The 18,884-nt window shown below is 39.3% G+C and overlaps 1 protein-coding gene across 8 annotated transcripts; it reads right to left on the reverse strand.

Moving 5' to 3' along the window:
• Positions 1 to 1,301: 1,301 nt before the first annotated feature.
• Positions 1,302 to 18,590, reverse strand: kras (KRas proto-oncogene, GTPase). 8 transcript variants are annotated; one of them, XM_088645815.1, is made up of 9 exons: positions 18,478 to 18,590; positions 17,887 to 18,161; positions 17,571 to 17,698; positions 11,266 to 11,383; positions 10,422 to 10,600; positions 8,836 to 8,995; positions 6,614 to 6,729; position 5,788; positions 1,302 to 4,377 (listed from the first exon to the last, which is right to left on the reverse strand). In XM_088645815.1, the coding sequence occupies exons 4-9, from the start codon at positions 11,374 to 11,376 to the stop codon at positions 4,261 to 4,263; spliced, it is 684 nt and encodes a 227-aa protein (XP_088501941.1). In that variant the 5' UTR covers positions 11,377 to 11,383; positions 17,571 to 17,698; positions 17,887 to 18,161; positions 18,478 to 18,590; the 3' UTR covers positions 1,302 to 4,260. The 8 variants fall into 8 exon arrangements, with proteins under 8 accessions (XP_088501941.1, XP_088501936.1, XP_088501934.1 ...); XM_088645810.1 differs by lacking the exon at position 5,788 and having other exon boundaries at positions 6,606 to 6,729; positions 17,571 to 17,642; XM_088645808.1 differs by lacking the exon at position 5,788 and having other exon boundaries at positions 6,606 to 6,729.
• Between the last annotated feature and the right edge of the window lie 294 nt (positions 18,591 to 18,884).

An 18,884-nucleotide genomic window follows, 5' to 3' on the forward strand; every position in this document is an offset into this window, starting at 1 on the left:
ATGCAGGGTCCTGCGGAAACCAGCGAATATTGCAGTAACCTGCGATAGAGGCTGCATACATCCCAGACGGGACACCGGTCCAATGCAGGGCAGACACAGACACAAACCAGGGCCGTTTTCCCCACGAGCCAGTTCGCCTACCGGTATATTTTTGGACTGTGGGAGGAAACCCAAGTGAACACAGGGAGAATATACAAAGCCCACCATTCATTAACTGCTAATTAGTGGGATCGATTTAGCAATTAAAGATGCTGGTTGTATCAGAGCACCGCAGCGGAGAGCTAAGATTGTGGAAAAGATTGGAGGGGTCACAGGTTAGTCATGTCCCAAAGACAATCTTGCAAGTGGCTGAAGACAATGGGTGCACAATTCGTCTCGCAGGAGGTCAGGTATATGCTGGGTTTTGTTCCCTTCGACCCCTGAAGCTCAGCAGGTGTGAGCCTGGTCAGTATCTGGATGGGAGACCTCCTGGGAAAAACTAAGGTTGCTGCTGGAAGAGGTGTTAGTGGGGCCAGCAGGGGGCGCTCACCCTGCGGTCCATGTGGGTCCTGATGCCCCAGTATATGAAGGGGACACTATACTGTAAACAGGCGCCGTCCTTCGGATGAGATGTAAAACCGAGGTCCTGACTCTCTGTGGTCATTAAAAATCCCAGGGCGTTTCTCGAAGAGTAGGGGTGTAACCCCGGCGTCCTGGCCAAATTTCCCATTGGCCCTTACCAATCATGGCCTCCTAATAATCCCACTCCATGAATTAGCTTGATTACTCTGCTCTCCTCCCCACTGATAGCTGGTGTGTGGTGAGCGTTCTGGCACACTCTGGCTGCTGCCGCAGGTGGGGCTGCACATTGCTGGTGGTGGAGGGAAGTCCACATTACCTGTAAAGTGCTTTGAGTGGAGTGTCCAGAAAAGCGCTATATAATTGTAATTATTATTACTTAATTGGTCTTATTACCTGTAGAATTCTAATATATCCATCTAGGTGCCATGGAGATTTATAGCCAACTACATTTAAGTGAAAGTTTTCAGTAATACTAGAGAAAATAATATTGCTTGAATGCTCAGGTGCAATCAAAAAACTGAAAACGTTAGGCCCTCCAGGAATCAAGTTTGAGATTTTAGCTTCATACATGTACTGAACCTCTGTAATTAACAATACATTACAAAAATACAGTACATGGAGAATACAGAAAACATCTTTACGGAGAAATCATTACTAATATATTATTGATCATACCAGAGTATTGTAGTACCAGAGAACTGTAGTATTTCAAGAACAGGGATGAAAATGAAATTACAACATTGTCTCCATTCCACTTTTTATTGTACATTAAATAGGAGTGGTGAAATTCATGACAAAAATAGTGACTAATTTGAGATCACCACACAGCACATACTCCTATAAAACATTACAAAGTACTTATTAAACAGTGGTCATTCGGTTCATTTGATCTGGTATGACCAACATTCCAGACCTGAACAAAGATAATGATTGAAACTGGATTAAACATCATTCATATAAACAAAAAGCACAATTTACAAAATATGCACCTTTCAGTATTACAACTATACAAAGGTTGTTAAAATACATTCCAGGTAAACATGATACATTTAAGAAATCTAGTTGAGAGGTTGGCACTCCAAGAAAAAAAGGATTAAAGGAAAAGTTTTTTAAAAATTGTTAAAACTTCATCCTATTTTATAGATTGTTTGTATCATTTAACAAGAACATGGGTTCCAGTTTATAGTTTCATTTTATACTTAGTCGTTTTTAAAATGTATTTCTTTCTAAAACAAAGTACAATATCTTCATACCACCTAAAAGAGGAGAGACTAATTCATTATAGTACATGGCTAAATATTACTAATCCTACTTTAGAAAAAAAACTTGAACGGCGTTGTAAAATTTGGTATGCATTTAAGATGGGCTCCAGGGTTCAGTAAACATCAGCCTGAGGTACTCTGGAACAATCTGTAATTTTTTCAAGCTGTGCTCAACTCAGAGGACGTAACTGCTCAGCTCAGTGAGCTGTGTAGATGTTCCTTATGACTCTACTGAAGAGCAAGAGAAACACAACAACCCAAGTCTCGTTTCTGCTCTTCTGCTTACTCGAAGCTTATTGATATGAGAAACCGAGCTACATTTTAAAATCCGAGTATGGTGTGAAGCCCCTAGTGTGAACAGTACAAGTACAGGATTCTTTTTTTTTTTTATTGTGGTATACTTTAATTAAAAATCTTTGAGTGTCTGAAAGAAATATCGTCAAGATCCACCACCCTCATCATGAAACGGCTTACTTTCCTATACCCTGGACAGTTGTAGACTCATTCTCCGTCATATTTTGTGTACCCCACCATCAGCATCTCAAGGATGCGCAGAGCAACCGTCACAGCTTAAAATAGTGTCCCACTTTAAAGTAAAACTTTTTATGGATACCTTTGCTTCTCTGCCATCTAAGGCCACTCCCAGCAACAACCTGAAGACCATAAGCAGCTATGCTAAGGATTGTAGAAAAACCAAATGCCAAATGCGTGCCTAAAAAAAAATGGAACCAAGATGATCTGACAAAATGCATTCTGCGCAACAGACTGCAAGCACACCAGCAACACCGATTTTTCTACACCAACAAAAAAGGAGAAAGCATGATGGATATAAAAATAGCTTCCGCGTTTTCCATCCAGCCTGTGATTTCCTTGGGCCAATTTCTAATATTGTACAGAAAAAAAAAATATTTTAAGACTGAGAAAATTAGCCTAAAATGCTGTGATAGTTCAGTAAAGCCTGAAAAAACGAGGCTCAATGGTGCCCCGTTCAAGAGCCCTGTGTTTAGAAAACAACTCAAGGTTCATTTTAGTCTGCTTGTGCCTAGAAATGAAATCAAAGAACAGTCCGAAGTCCCTCCGAAAGTAGGCTGTGCTTGTAGTAAGGGATTAAAAGGGGCTCCCCATGTGCCTACATTCTTCCACATGTATTCTAAAGAAAGATCGTGATCACAATGGGAAAGGGGTCATTTCTTTTTGAGTATTGCCAGAATATACAACTGTACGAGTTAAATCCTTAATATAACCCAGAATAAATGGGAATTCTATTTTACATTTCGTAAAAGAAAAGGCTATATGGGATTACCAGTACTGTATTTAAGTACGAACTAAGTCAACTTAAGTACAAACTTATGTAAAAACAGAAGACGTCGGGTACTCTTCGTATCTGGTCTTAAGCAATTCATTTTGCAACACGCATTCCTGCGAAATGCATCAGATTGTTATTCCATTAACTAGGGATGTAGAACATCTAGCAGTTCAGATGAACCGGGATGATTTACCTAAGGATGCTGACCCTTTAGATTTGAGAGCTGCACAGAACTGTACGTGCTACCTTTCCTTCTCTTGTCTTTAACAACGCCCTACCAGTTTCAAAGTGTTTATTACTGGCATTGTCACTTTCGTCTTTGGCATCTATCAGAGAACTGGTTTGTAAAATGTCCATAAAATAAAAGATCCTGCTACAAGTCACTTGCTCAAATGATTGCATAGTCTATTGTACATTAACAGTACTTACTATTGTAACAATTTAAAAAAATGCTAACTAGGTTCATTTAGGAGTTTAAATTCCTCACTATTGGTATTTATAACATTAATAACCAGTGTTGTGAAAAATGTTTAATTTTAGTCTTTGATTTTGCAGAAAATCCAAACATTTCTTTAAAAAGTTTATAAACTGTTACATTTTGAAAACAAAATAAAACATCTACACTTGTAAATGAGAAATAGGCAAAGCCTTTGTAAGCTGCTGTATGTGTTCAAGTACCTTAAGAGAACACAGGTTTTTCAAGCTGGAGAAATTTGAGGGGCTAATAAACCATGAGGTAAATGCAAGGCAAAGACAGACACAGAGAGCTGTACCACACACTATCACAAGAAGTGTTTACAAAATTCCAATCATTTAAAATAAATGATGTGGATGAATACAGCAGTTCAGGAAAAGTACGTGCACCTGCAGACAAGGGCTTGTTCAGACTGGCAGCCACAGCAAACCAAAGGAGCAACACACTTCAGGAATACTGGCACTTAATAGAAAGTAAAGCTTATGCTGACTTTATTTCCATACAAGCAAACCATTGATAGCTACTGTACTGGGGTTCATTTCCACAACTTTAGTTGATGCTAAATAAAGGCTAATAATTTAGTGTAATGTACAAAATGTATTACTTTCAGTTAAGGACATTAAGAATTGTGTCTTCTGTAAAAGGGGAACACCTATTCACATAATTATACACTTTGTCTTTGATTTCTTTTTCTTCTTTTTCCCGTCTTTACTCATCTTCTCTTTGTGCTTTCGGATTTCTCGGACTAATGTGTAAAAGGCGTCATCCACACCCTGCAAAAAGAAGAAAAATCCTTCTTTAATTGCTATATAAACATAAACATCAGTATTCAGAAGCATGCAACAACGTGTAGTTCTCTTTGTAGCTGAATTATAAAGTACACTGCCTAAAACAGGGGTTCCCAGTCCTGATCCCGAGAACCCCCAGACCTGCTGGTTTTGGGTTCTTTGCGGTTTAAGTCCATTTCAAATGAATCCTTAACTGATCCAACCAGTCACTTTGCACATTTTCGACTCAAAGGTTGGATATTTTAAGATTAAGATAATCTCCCACGTTTAGTAACTGAAAACATTCGAAGAGTTTAAAGGGGAACTACAGTGCCAATTTCTCAGACCGGTTATTAAATCCCTGTAACAAAATAAATGAATTGACAGCTTTGCAAAATTTTACAAATTTAGAACTATGTGCGAAATCGTGAATTTCATGAAATTACTGTATGGTCGTCACATTGTCACTGGCAGATGAGAAACTGCTGGTCTCACCACCAGGCGAGGGTTCACATGATTGTGACATGAAAGCTGCCCTTCCTGCTCACTAGTCACTCACTGTAGGTAAATAGGAAACGTGGTCTCCTAACAACGTTAATCCTTCTTTGTCTTTTTGAACTCAAGAATATATTTAAAATGGTGCCTCACTGCCGAGCACTCTGCTCTTCAGAACATAGTGGTTGTGCACAAAACAGACGATGGGATCAGAAGAAAGTCAAACGTTCTTTTTCCAAGAGATATTCTAGCCAAGAGATGGGTAATAAACATGGGCACTGACGTTGGTCCGATCGACAAGTTTCTTGATGAGATGTATGACAAATAAGAGGTTGTGCTGCAGACATTTCACCCCTGAAATGTTAACTCGGCATGCCACATCCTAACAAACAGTATTTGACGGCAAGATGTCTTCGAGTCAAAATGTTAAATTCAATTCAATTGCAGCTGTTCAGGTGACGGTATGGACTGTGGCACAGCAAGTCCTCCAAAGTCCTGCTAGAATTTTTCTTTAGGTGTGACTTACCACAAAATATCCTCCAATGTAAATGACAGAGCCCTGTTGCAAATCTTGCAAATGAATGAGTGTGTTTTAGTTGGTTGGCAAGTTGCTCTTTTTCTGGAATACTCATCATAAAAACATGTCACCTTGTACATGTCAGTTCCATGAAACTATTTAAAATACAGCAGAAAAATGTGCTTGCTTGGTTGGTTTAAATCACATTTACAATGTCAGAGGGCCACTTTCATATCACCAGAGGTCTTGTTGCCTCATTCTGAAACGCAGACAATGGCGAATATGGCACAACGCATGCACTGAAACTTTGTCTCTTGTTTACAACCTCCATTACATCACATTACATGGACTTGGCGGTTTTATTGTGGTTTGAAATGCACTCATCCTTTCCGATTCATGATAACCCTGAAATGAAAGAATGGCATTGCAGTTCCCCTTTAAATGAAGCCTAATATCGGGTCTGTTAAAGGTCTTGACTGTGCAGGTGTGAGGGTCTCCAGAACGGAATTGGAGACTCCTGACCTAAAAACATCTTCTGAACTTCTGAATCCATTTCAGCGTTGCATACAGCAACAAAATACATCTAAGCGTATTCCACACGTTATTCCATGACAAATGACAAAATTCTACTTAAACCTTTTAAAAAACAAATTCACAAGGGACAGATGCTTACTGGATGAAGTGATTGGAGATGCTACTTTATCCCCCAAAATATGTATAGAAATGTTAGGAAGATGTTTGGAAAATAAAAAGTGTCAATCACAAAGTTAAAACAAGGAGAAACATTCACTCATACATGTCCAAGATAGAAAGAATATAACACAATATTCACACAATGTGTTGTAGTCCACCAAGATACTATAGATGACTAATAATGACCAAAATGGGGGCCACATTTGTCCAACTTTTTCAATTCATGATGATTTGGAATATAATGTACCATTTTGTTGAGCTAGTACACTTAATTTTTTGGAAAAGAGCAGGAGGGGAAAGAAAAACTACCTAATTAAAAAGTTACCAATCACCTGTGCGCACGGACATCTTTAAACATTAGTGCAGTTCCATTCCCTATATGCCTGCAGATTCACAGATTGGAAAGATGATAAATTGGTAGAATTTTCTCCTCTTGGCGGGGGGGGGGAATCAAAATGAAACCACACTCAGTTCCAGGATGGCCCCAGATCCAGTGAGCCATACCCATTTCCCAGTTTACAAAACTTACCACTTCACATCACAACACATTTTTTAAGCCTCACACAGCGAGGGGTCTTTTCTTCTTTGCTGAGTTTTTTCAGCCGGAACTGCCTGATCTCCCGTACCAGGGTATAAAAGGCATCCTCCACTCTCTGCAGTGCAAAACACAACTCCCAGAATTCTGCAAATTCGAGATGCACTTACAGGGGCACACAACTAGAACAGTCACACAGAAGGTCTAAAAGATCACTGCAGGCACCTCAAAGACTGAATGATTGTGCCCAGTAACCTATTTCATTGTTTGCCTCTGAATTACTGTGCCGCGTGTAGTCAAATCTAAATGAAATTGCTTTCTGATGTTCAAATGCATTTTACGGTGATTAGTACTGCATGCACTTGCTGGTGATGGGAACACCTCTTTGCAGTGTTTGTTAAATAAAGCGGTCAAGGACACGTAACTGTGGCTTCGGACTCTTTAATTCCAAATGATGAGATGGTCAAAATGACCTAAAACAATCATTAACAAACAAAATACAATTACTGTTTGAATCAGTATAAGAGACTGAAGACAATTCAGGTCAATTCAGGACTTAAGAGCAACAGATAGATTGCTTGGGTTTAAAATCATAAAAATATAGAAAAAGATTCTGTATATTGTAACAATTCCATTCCACTTTATAAAAAAGTTTGACAGCATGGTCTTAAAATCTGGTGATGAATCCAAAAATGTACAGAAAGTGAAATTGCTATTGATTGGACAACATTTTCTGGGAATCAGGGGAAGACTGCAGGGGTTTAAATCATTTCTGAAATCAGAGTGCAGGTACTCATACAAACAGCTGAAGTACGAATCACGAGTGTCAGCATCCCCAACACCATCCTCGGGAGTTGTGATTTTAGCAATGCAGAGAGGAGAAAGTGCCACTATCATAAATCACTTGCAATAAAAACCAAGCAGGGCTGGAAATAACTAGCAGCTACCCGCCTTGCTGTACCAAAGAGTTTGTGGCTATTCCACTACCCCATGTCAAGAGCAGCAATTCAGTGTGGGCTACCTGCCACATGAAACTGGTTTCTTTAAAGCCGCTGAAATCATTAGCAAGGAACAGGGGGAAAAAAATCGCTTTTTATAGAAAGAGAGGATTAAAAAGCCTGGCCCCCCTTTCAGTCAAAGATGGCTTTAATTAGATTTTTTTTAATCACAAATTGGTAAAGAACCTTTTTGTGCTTGATAAAACATTGAAATCTAAGAGTAAAATACAAGAGGTGATGAATGATCCTTTTTAAATTCGTGTCAAATTGTAAAAAATAGGGCTTATGGACTCTGCCCCTATTTCAGTGTAAATTACACCACATTAATAATGACTTGAACCACTTGCTGTATGAACAACCATTTAAACTAATTAATGCCAACACGCATCCAGCGGATTTAAAAGAATTCTACCAGGATTAAAAATGGGTGATTTATGCAGCATGAGGCAATCTGTTGCATTCAACTGCCATGACTTGATTGACTCCCCTTGGTTTCCTTGTTAGAGAAGAATCATTTTCCAATCATTCTTAAGATGTTTCATCACCCAGACTGGATTTTTTCAATATGCAAAACTGCATTGTAAACACCTCAGTTCATTAGTGGTTATTGTGTTGCAATTCTCAAAGGTTAATCATTTCTCCGATTTAATTTACTCATGAGGAGGGGGACTTCCTTATTCACACAATTATTTAGGCCCATGTCTTCAAGCTTCCCTGAACACCAGATCCCATTCCGTACTCTCATTTCCTAGCCCATGGCATCAACATATAACCTTAAAGATACAGTATTTCCCAGATCACCAACCACGAGCTGCTGGTCATGGAAATGAAAAACAAAGACTCCAGAATAGTTCTGAAAGGATGAGAAGTAGAAATTTGGAATAGAGAAGAGGAAATACTATCTTTTAAAGATAAACACCACTGAGTCCACCTCCGCAAAGAGAGAAATCAATGTCAAAATGAATTAAGATAGCACATGCAAGAAAATATGAAATTCCGATCACCAGAAACCGATATATTTATGGACTTTCAAAGAAAAACCATCACCAGGAAACCAGGAACAGTCTGGGTCCCAAAATCATTTTTGAAATAGAAAGTTCGTAGATCCGGAAAGAAATCATTTCACTCCTCCGTAAAGGAAAAGAAGAGTAGATTTTACATCTGTGTGTTGCTACAATGTGTAACAGAGTAGAATTACACCAGCAGCACATTGTGCATTTCCCTACCTGTCTCGTCTTTGCCGACGTCTCTATGAAGGGAATTCCATAACTTCTGGCTAAATCCTGAGCTTGCTTGGAGTCTACTGTCCGGGAAGGAAGATCACATTTGTTTCCTACCAAGACCATTGGGACATCTTCCGAGTCTTTCACTCTCTTTATCTGTTCTCTGTTGGGATTTAAAAGACCAGTTTAGAATTCCAGTGACACTATAAGGGAAGAGTACCTTCCAGCTTGGAGGCTGCAACATGTTGTGGGTTTGCTGTCCTCTAAAGCTTATTTTCCTACAGGAAAGTCTACAGTCCTGACCTGAATCCAAACAAATGTTGATGGCAAGAACTGAAGACTGTAATCCAGCAAAGACAACTTGCAAACAACTTAACCTTGCCATGTGTGTTCAGCTAATTACTGCACATTTGAGTACAGAACAGAGAAAATGTGTATGCTTTATTATTTATGACTAATAAAAATGCGACTATTGATACAAGGTTAAAAATGTATCAATTCTTCCATTCAGGAGCAATTTCTCTGCTTTGCAGGCAGTCCTGGGTTTTGTTTTTGTAACAAATTAGAAAGGTTTTATTGTATTGTATATTATTGAGCTTTGTCTTATTTTTTGATCGAATACACTGATTAAATTGTCAAACTGATTGGAAAGTCTACTATTCTAATGTAGACAACTGAAGAAAAATGAAGATCTTTGAGATGATCAAGTCCTCACCACGATACAAAATTACTGTCTACTAAAACAGCCAGACAAGATCCTTTAACAACATATGGGCTACAAGTAAAAGGAGATCAGCATATTCTGTACTTAATACTTTGATGTTACAATTCATTTCAACTTTCCTAACAAGCTTTATCAAGGAATTTCACATTTTCATCCCTATTTTCTATGTTCTTAAAATCGTCCCCTTGTAATGGTGACATTTTATGATACTGTTCTCAGATTTTATCATCTTTCAAGTCTAGATACTGAGAAGTATTCAATGAGGGTCTGGAAATGGTAAATTGATAAGTTACACATTGAGTCTACCCTGTAACCTGCTGTACTGCCCTGGTATCTGCAATAGGAGCACCTTTCAGGTTTATACTGTGATTTCATAAACCACATTTATGACAACTGAATCCTTTTTGCCAAATCAGTATCATGCTATACATGTGTCAAACTATTCATTTTGTACTTACCATTGTACAGTATCTCTTATTTCAATAGGTTAACCTTTATCTACATTTTAGCACTCTTCTTGTTGCATTCTGTAGCTGATAAAAGGGCCTGTGAATTTATTTCATCCTGTGATATCACAACTTGAAAAGGAACCTTTAATCTGAACACGTGACGAAGGCTCCACAACCAAAAATATTTTTCCACCCCTGCTTGTTCCTCTATAGCTTGCATTCTGGTACAGCTCCCCACTCTTACCTGTCCTAAAAATAATTTTGCTTCCCTTAATGGAATTTGCATTTTTAGCGGTTTAACAACAATGTAACCTAAATGTGATTCAGTCTTGGTTGGTGTTTGAAGCAATTTTGAAGTTAAAGAACATCTGCTCATCACCTGAACAGCCTCTCCCCTCTCCCTCTGTTCCACTTACCTATAGTGGTGAATATCTTCAAAGGATTTAGTATTATTAATGGCAAAGACACAGAGAAAGCCCTCCCCTGTTCTCATATACTGGTCCCTCATTGCACTGTACTCCTCTTGACCCGCAGTGTCGAGAATGTCCAACAGACACGTCTCCCCATCGATTACTACTTGTTTTCTGTATGAATCCTATGAGGGAGATGAAAGCATTGCAATGAAGTCTTAAAAAAAAGTCTTGTTTCAATCGCAGGGGTGTGTCTTTTCAACTGGAAGAGCATAACAAATTGAATTACAAATAATTGGCATCCAGTACTGTTCTGTTTTCCAATTCCAGAATATTTTCTAAATCGCTCATAAGTGATCAAGATGTGTATATACCTACATCTGTAGTACAATCATTTAAATCTTTCACCTTTAAGATGCTCACTTCCAGCTTTTGAGTGGCCATGGAGAGTACTTTAACAGTTTTCCTTGGAGCAGACATCCATAAAAAAAAAGTCAGTTTTTTTCCCCCAAACAAGAAAAACTTGCTGTCAATGGGAGAGCCCTTCTTAGATGGACCAGTTTTAAGTCATGGTGTTTGAAACCATTACTTGGCAAAGTAAATTATCAGAACGTACATCTTTTCATTTAAAAAATGGGGAGGGGTTGGACATAAGTATGGCTTCTAATTTTAAGAATTGTAGAGAAATTTAAAGTGGAATTCATGCTCTTAAACTCTGACATTGTGTTCTTTTGTTACAAGCGTCCTTCAGTACCTGTAAATTGCTACAATACACTGAAGCAGCTTGACTGGATGTGTGTTCCTTCCAGCCTGCCAGTGAAAGGTCTCCATACAACGTCTACAAGATTACCTCGATTGTAGGGTCGTATTCATCCACGAAATGGTTCTGGATCAGCTGGATAGTCAAGGCGCTCTTCCCAACGCCACCAGCTCCCACCACCACGAGCTTGTACTCCGTCATCTTTCACCTGGGAGAGAGAGAGAGAGACGGGATGCGTCAGTGCCGTGTTTAAGAACGGGAGCAGCGCGTTGCAGATTCCGCACACACTGATCCACATGGACTCCGTTCTGAAGGAAAAGGGCATGCGACTGCCAGTTACTTTCTGCAGCACTTCACTGATCACAAACACGTTACAGCTTTTGGCTTTCGCCATGCCATTCAGTCTTCCAAAATTAAGCGTTTTATTGCTACGGCAAGATCCTGGGATTATAGCCAAGAAAAAAATCATTATTTGGCTTTATCTGCACAGGCTACCTCATTATTTCATCAGTATCTGGAATTCCCAGCTTCTTCGCGATACACACCTAGTTTTATTTCCTCATTCCTGGCTTTTGAGGAATGCTTTTTTTTTTGTAAACGCAATCTGCAGTCTTCCAACAGGCACAACTGCATTCTGCATTATACTTAGCCAAAAGTTATCTTACCAGAACAAAATACATTTCTTAGAAGGCTTTTTAATGAACAGAACATAGCTTTAAGAGTGAGCTGAAGAGAATTTTATTGGTTCATTTTTTCCCTACTAAAATATATGTGACGAGGAACACGCCCTTTCACACATTGCTGTCTTAGCTCTCTGAATACCTCTGTGGTCCAGCCCTCAACAGGTGGGGGCTTTAGTTTTGTTTTCTTTTTTCAGAAAACCTTAATCATCACCGCGATGTGGTTAGCCTGAAAGAGTGCAGAAACAGTTTCAGGATGGTGATTTTTTTTTAAAAAAACTCAGTTTCAGACAGATCCACTGCTCTTGGGGAATCTGTGAAGCAGCATTGTAATGAGCAGGTGTTCATTTCAAGTCACAACACAGAGAAGCTCTGTCTGCCCGTAAAATCTAAGCAAAGCAACAGATGCTGCTGATTCAAACTGTCAGCTTTCTTTCCCGATCACCTCCCTTCATAATGACAGCTTGTCTGATACAGCAAGAAGGTCATGCATTGTGCTCATACTGCCTTATGACAAAAAAATTCCCATTTGGATGAAGTTCAGTACATATTTTGTAACAGTACGGACTTATTACAATATCCTACTGTAAACCTTTACAATTATCTGCTTTCTGTTCAGAACTGATGTAGGTGAACTAAAGCACAAACAGCGATGCAGCTTAACATTTTTGCAACATTATCTCACTCGAGTCAATTCAATCTGAGCATGAAGTACAGGCCCCAAAGCCAGCCATGCTATTTAAACACATTCATATCCTTTGGCCTATAAATTACAACAAAGTACTGTTATCATTTGGAAACAATATGCCACTGCAGCATGTAACAGCCTGCATGGCTAAGAGTCATCTTTATATTGACGAAGCTTAAGACCTGTGAAGTCTTAAATTTAATAAGAAACAATAAGCTTTTGATGGAATGTACCTCCAGCCTGAATGATAAACCTATAACTGTATACTTAACCCTGAACGCTCTCTGCTTCCGAAGAATGCTCCAAAGATTTGTGGGAGGCCACATGTAAATCAGATATGTAACTCCAAGTACAAATAAGATTCTAAGCACAATAGTGTATCTCAAAAAATGAGGAAAGTAAGAAAACTAGCTTATATTTTATTTGTGGTTGGGTGCCATATTAACTTGCGCTGTACAGCATGGAAGCAATTATAGCATTTTCCCCATTCTTTTCCCCCTCTGTTGTCAAGAATCATTTTGTCAAGGCTGATGAGAGGAATTAAAGCACCACACTCAGATCTTGAGTGAGAAACCATCATTCACAACTGTACTCCATTGATATTACCAACTAAGATCATAGTTATAAGAGAGTGTTGTGAGAGTCACACCAGGCTGTGAATACTGCCTTCTCCTATCCTCACCTACACAATGCATCTGCTTACCATAAAAACAGGAGCTGTATAAATGCAAGAAGATATCTGCTGAAGCTCTTTACCCCAGCAATGTGTTCTAGACTAGGTAAGTGTGTAGAGACATAAATCTGGTCTTATTTCATGGTGATTTAGAGGGTTGATTTTCTCATTCTCAAAGAGGCAGCTGATACAGGCTACTGCAACAAGTTGCCTACAGCATGAATGCTTAGGTATCGGGTTACAAAAAGCCTTTCAAGGGGTCATGTATAGAATGCATAAGCACGGTCCTCCCCAAAATATTGTCCATCTGTTATGTTTTCTTCTGTTACATAACAGAAAGCAAATGGCATGGATTGAATTCAAACATCACTAATACAAACACACCCAGAAGTATCATGTTTTTTTCCCCACTAACTCATTTTGAACAGTTTTCTTTTCACTGTAAGCATCCTATTCACAACTATGAATTAAAATACAAGTCTGGGTTTTTTAATGGCATTTTCACCCTGCTGACAGTAGTAGGATTTTTCACACTTTCCTGAGGAATACCCACAGGCATTTAGCACAGGCTAGTGTCCAGACTCACACCCTCCACACCAAGGATGCCATCTACACTTTCTGAATAAAATCACACCTATGACCACGAAAAAGCACCTAAATCCCAACTAGTCATGAAGAATGTTTTCTTTCACTTTGATCTTTGATGGGTGCATTTCCTTCCACACAATGGCAATAGCATGGATGAGGGAAGGACTGCTCATTCTCTTAGGGATTCCATTGTGAGCCTACTTACATCAAGTTCTTTAGATTGTTGGCATACTTTCCAAAGAAACAGAACTTTACATATTTGCCTTCACACAAAGTTAGCTCCTTAGGCTAATGCATTTGCCTGTTTTTTATTTAAAGCAAAGTTTGGCACTGGTACAAAAATTTTGCTGTGATATTTTAATATCGATACAGAGCAAGGATAATCACTAATACGTATTTTGATTGTGTGTTAAAAAAAAAAATTGTGTGATGTAACAAAACGCCTGTCCTGAAAAGAACCATATTAATAAGGAGGGGTGTACGGTGTTCAACTACAAGCAAATTTAAAATTCAAATCCAGGCTGGTAGCTGTGGCTATGTTCTTGAAACTCCGAACAATAGCAATGAAACCTTAAACTCGAGAACAGATACATCCACAGAAAAGGATTCATTCTAATGATTTTTGTTTTCACACTTAATTATGAAAATGACAAAGGTAATTGCTTATACCAGTCACTTCTGTACAGTAATCGGTTTAGTTTTCTCCTTACTTTAAATAAAACTGAATTTGGAATGAATTTTAACAATGTTTTTCTGCAGCAAACCAATAATAAAAGCCATTTAAAGAAAGATAAATGCTTGATTTGATGTGGAATACTACTGCTCTATAGCCAAAAAGCTTTATATTTAACAAGTCTACTATAACTAATCTCTAGCTCACAATGTTTATTTTTTTAAGGAAAGGGGACCGATCTGTTTGGTCCTACCAGACACCAGACTACAAAAAGGTCAATTCTTGTAAGATAAATCCATAACAAATATATTTTTTTAGATAAGTGATATTTAGAAGAACAGGAAAGCCTTGAACTTTTTCTACTTTAGTATTTTAAAAACTTACTAAGAAAAACTACAAACATGACTACTATTCAACATCAGACTCCTTGACCATAATTTAATGTAAATGGCTATCCAGAACTCTGTATATAACCTTTATTTCTATTTCTGTCATTAAAAAGTTAATGCACTCAATATATTTACAGAAACCTAGAAGTATAGTATGAAAACAACAACCCATCTTATGTCCATGTATCAAAGACAAACATCTTCTGCATCTCTATAATATTTGCATTTATCAAAGATGTATAAATTAAGTAAACAGTTATTACAATCTTAGGAATTTGGTGGGTGAAGGTCACTGTATGACTTGGTATTTGTTATCATATAGCAAATGGCAGTTAATTTGCCATTACAACACAGAACATCAGGCAATTTAGGAAAACCCTAACACTTTTCTTTCAGTCACCCAGCAGAATGTTAATTTAATGTCACATCCCTCAGCTCAGAATGAAAAGGTCATTTAGTCTCTTAAAGGATCTTACACAAACTTATTTGCCCGAGCCAGATCTATACCTTTAAACTCTTCATTTTGTAGGGGTGCTCACACAGGCCAACTTTTGAAAAACTGACATTAACGCAGAAAGGTACTTGATCGCCAGGACGTGCAATTATTGGGCGAGATCAATCGATGTGTAGCCATCGGCTAAAGCTGATTAAACTGTAACAGAAATGGGACAAGCATCTACAAAAATGTGTATGTTACACAACCATTAACATTAGCGTTCAAGACTTTTTCAATTTGAATATTTTTCCAACTGCGAACAAATCCTATTCCATTTCCTTGTCCTAGATCAAACACCAAAGGGAAGGGTTTTGCAGTGCAGCTAGCTATATATCTGTGGCCATCTTCCTTTCAGAACAACAATGCAGAATGAAGATTAATCAAAATCACAAAAGCCCAGATGGGCAATGGTAAAGTGATGTGCTCTCTAAACACAATCACGACAGTAAACACAAAGGAATTATGCAAGAGTCTGCAGGCAACTTGGGACACAATTCTAATTAAAAAAATGATTCTTTTTGAAGATACTGCATCAAGGGGTGCATGGGATGAGGCAGCTAAACACAAATTGTGTAACTGTACAATGCTTAGCAGCACCCATGTGATTATCCATTGCTGTGTTAAAATAAAGCACTCAGTTTTAAGGGTTTCTATGGAAAACTTTACGAGTCTTCGTTCGCCTTACCCATAACAGCTTGGATGTAAACAAAAGTTTAAGATGAACAGGATTATTTAGTACAAAACAAGCTAAAATATGCAAAGCTATTTAAGAACCATATTATCACAACAAATTCAGAAAACACAAAAGATGTGGAGGATCAGATATCATATCAACCTCCCCAGTTCATTCCATTCCCCCTACTCAGTGCAGTTACAACTGTTACTCTATTGCGAAGACATAGTTTCACCCACTTGTGATCTACAAAGGCAACATTTTCATGATGCAGAATTTGAACAAGCTGTTAAAAGCTCGAGAAATGTTAAGTACCAAACGTCTTTCCGACACCCAGTTAAGGAACAGAAAGTCCGTCTTCTGCCAAAATCTGCCTTGTGTCACTAACGGGGGAATTTTAAAGTATTTTCTACCAACTGGGTAGTTCATCGCGTTTGAGCCAACGGATAAATGTTAATTAAAAGAAACATGCAATAATAGATCTGACGGTTTTTTGATATAACGTACAATATCCTTAACCAGTGTTAGTGCTTCAAGTTAACATGTGCAGACTACCAGTCTCAACAAAATTGAGATTCCAGCCCTGAAACTGGAATCAGCCCCCAAACTCCGTAACTGTTCACATATCCGTATACATTTACTGCGTATTTTGAAAACAAAAACGTTATGCATCTTAATATTAACACATTAATTTACACTCCAGAGTAGGCAGCTAACCGTCTGCTCCACTATCACAGCAAAGTAAAAAACAAATTACTGGGTTAGCCTAGTTTAAAAATAATTCTAAATATTTAGGAATTTCTAAAAAAAAAAAACAACACCAACACTTAAAGCAGTGTATTCACCTTACGTTTCACACGCCTGTTCATCAGCTATTAACACAGACATAGCAAAGTGACCCGACCCTAAAGTGATATAAACTGTAGCAGTTGTGTTGGGTCTGCAAATTTCTCCCCCAAAGCAGTTGAATCCGCTCCCCACCTCTGAACACGCACGGCGCCAGCCCGTCCTCCTGTGAAATTAATGGCCTCTGGTCGCCGTCAATGAAATAAAACGGGGCAAGGTCCACACGGATCTAAGGCCAGTTTCGCCGTCCTCCCCTTGGCGTGAACACCGCGCAGCGCTGCTCGCCTGGCGGTTCCTAACGCGCGTCGGGGTGGGCGCACAACAGGCCCGTGGGTGTGGAATACGTTAACACCGCGGGTTTAAAAAGAAAAACAAAACAAAACTAACACACACACACACAAAAATCGCGTTTGGCCGAAGGAGCCTCGGGAGAGGGGCTGCGCCGCGCCGAGCTCCATCTGCATTGCAGGGCCACGGCCGGCGAGATGGGCGTTGTGGTGTTTCTTTCACCCTTTGCCACTTCCAGCTCGATTGTCCTCGGGTACGTGTGCGATACCCATGTTGCCCCCCACCACCACCAAAAAAAAAAAGAAACGTGCACTTTTTTAACGGAAACAGCCGTTCAACGTCAGCTGGTCCAATTCAGGGTTCATTAGCCACATATTTGATCTTTTCTCTTTTTTTTTTACCTTTTGCCTCAGGAGTTCCGCGTCCGAAGTGTCAGAAAGAAGTATCTCGTTTAGTTGCTACAGCCCTTCCTTCTGTAACGATACAGGCATCTTTGGCTTCAGTCTTTTTTTAAAAACGTGACTCGGGTCTTCATCGCGCCGAATGTAAAAAAAAAAACCAAAAACCCCCTCAAACGATAGAAACTGCGGACGGCACACAAAAATCAATTAAACTTTTCTTTTTGGTTCCTTGTTCGGCCTGACGCCTGCCTGCCCTCAGACAAAACTGGGCGGATACTTCACATCCGAAAGCTCATTTCAAACACCACTCACTTACCCAGAAAGCAAATGGGGAGAGGCCAGGAAGGAGTCCGGCTTGCTCGCTCGGTTTCTCTCCTCGGGTTTCCTTCCTTCGCGGCGTTTTCGGAATTATTTCACCATTATTCTTTCAGACTGGACGAGGAGCTAAGACACCACAAGACGAGGAGTCCCGCATTAGCCCCAGCCCTCCCGGCGGTGCAGTTAAACCAGTCCCAGTTCACACAGACCGCTTCACTACTCCCAAGGACTGGCAGAGGGCGTTACAGGCGATTACAATTTGTGAAACGAGACCTAAAAATAGAAATCCAGTATCTGCAACGAGTCCGACTTAAAACATCGCTTATCGAGAAAACAAGAGGCTTAAACGCACGTCTCTGAATTTGTGCGTTTATTATTATGATAATAATAGGATGTCAAGAATAATACATGCTTTTACTCTTGTGAAACGGCTGACTTGATCAAGGGAGCTCCCCCCTCATTTGTACGGAGTACGGCTAAACCATACCTCATGGGAAAACAACGTGGCTTGAAACAACACTTTAAATGACAAAAGCAGGGCAAGGTACGTTTCAGAAAGTGAAAAGACGCGATTTTCTACCCCACTTACCAAAACGCACAACTGTATGCAACGATTTTACTAGGCTAGAGCACAAGCAATTCCCAGCCACCTCTAACCTCTACCAAATCTGTGTAAACACTGAACAGACCAGCAGCAGCAGCACAGCTTAAATAGGCTCTATAAATACACTGCTTATGCGCTTTAACTACGTCACCGCCGAGAAGGTGTCTGATTTGGCGTTTCTCTGTCAGTTACGCAATGCCCGGATGACGTCAGTACACACCGTAGCAATGTATTATTGCAAATCTTTACAGTGTGTGAACTGCGGTGAACCTGTCTGTGAGATATTAACCCTGCCCTGGACGAATAATGGCAGGAGGCGTTAAATAGCACATGATGATCAACCGAGATACTCTTTTTCTAACCTCTTAACCATTAATCTTTCTTTTGCATTA

Source organism: Lepisosteus platostomus, chromosome 9 (assembly GCF_059453375.1).
Source record: "Lepisosteus platostomus isolate fLepPlt1 chromosome 9, fLepPlt1.hap1, whole genome shotgun sequence".
NCBI lineage: Eukaryota > Metazoa > Chordata > Actinopteri > Semionotiformes > Lepisosteidae > Lepisosteus > Lepisosteus platostomus.

Bases quoted from the DNA above. Each gene is read 5' to 3' on its own strand.
- kras (XM_088645815.1), bottom strand. From the start codon at position 11,376: ATGACGGAGTACAAGCTCGTGGTGGTGGGAGCTGGTGGCGTTGGGAAG. The intron at 10,601-11,265 runs GTAATCTTGTAG...TCTCCCTCATAG, and splicing joins AATACGACCCTACAATCGAG to GATTCATACAGAAAACAAGT. The intron at 8,996-10,421 runs GTAAGTGGAACA...AAATCCCAACAG, and splicing joins GAAGATATTCACCACTATAG to AGAACAGATAAAGAGAGTGA.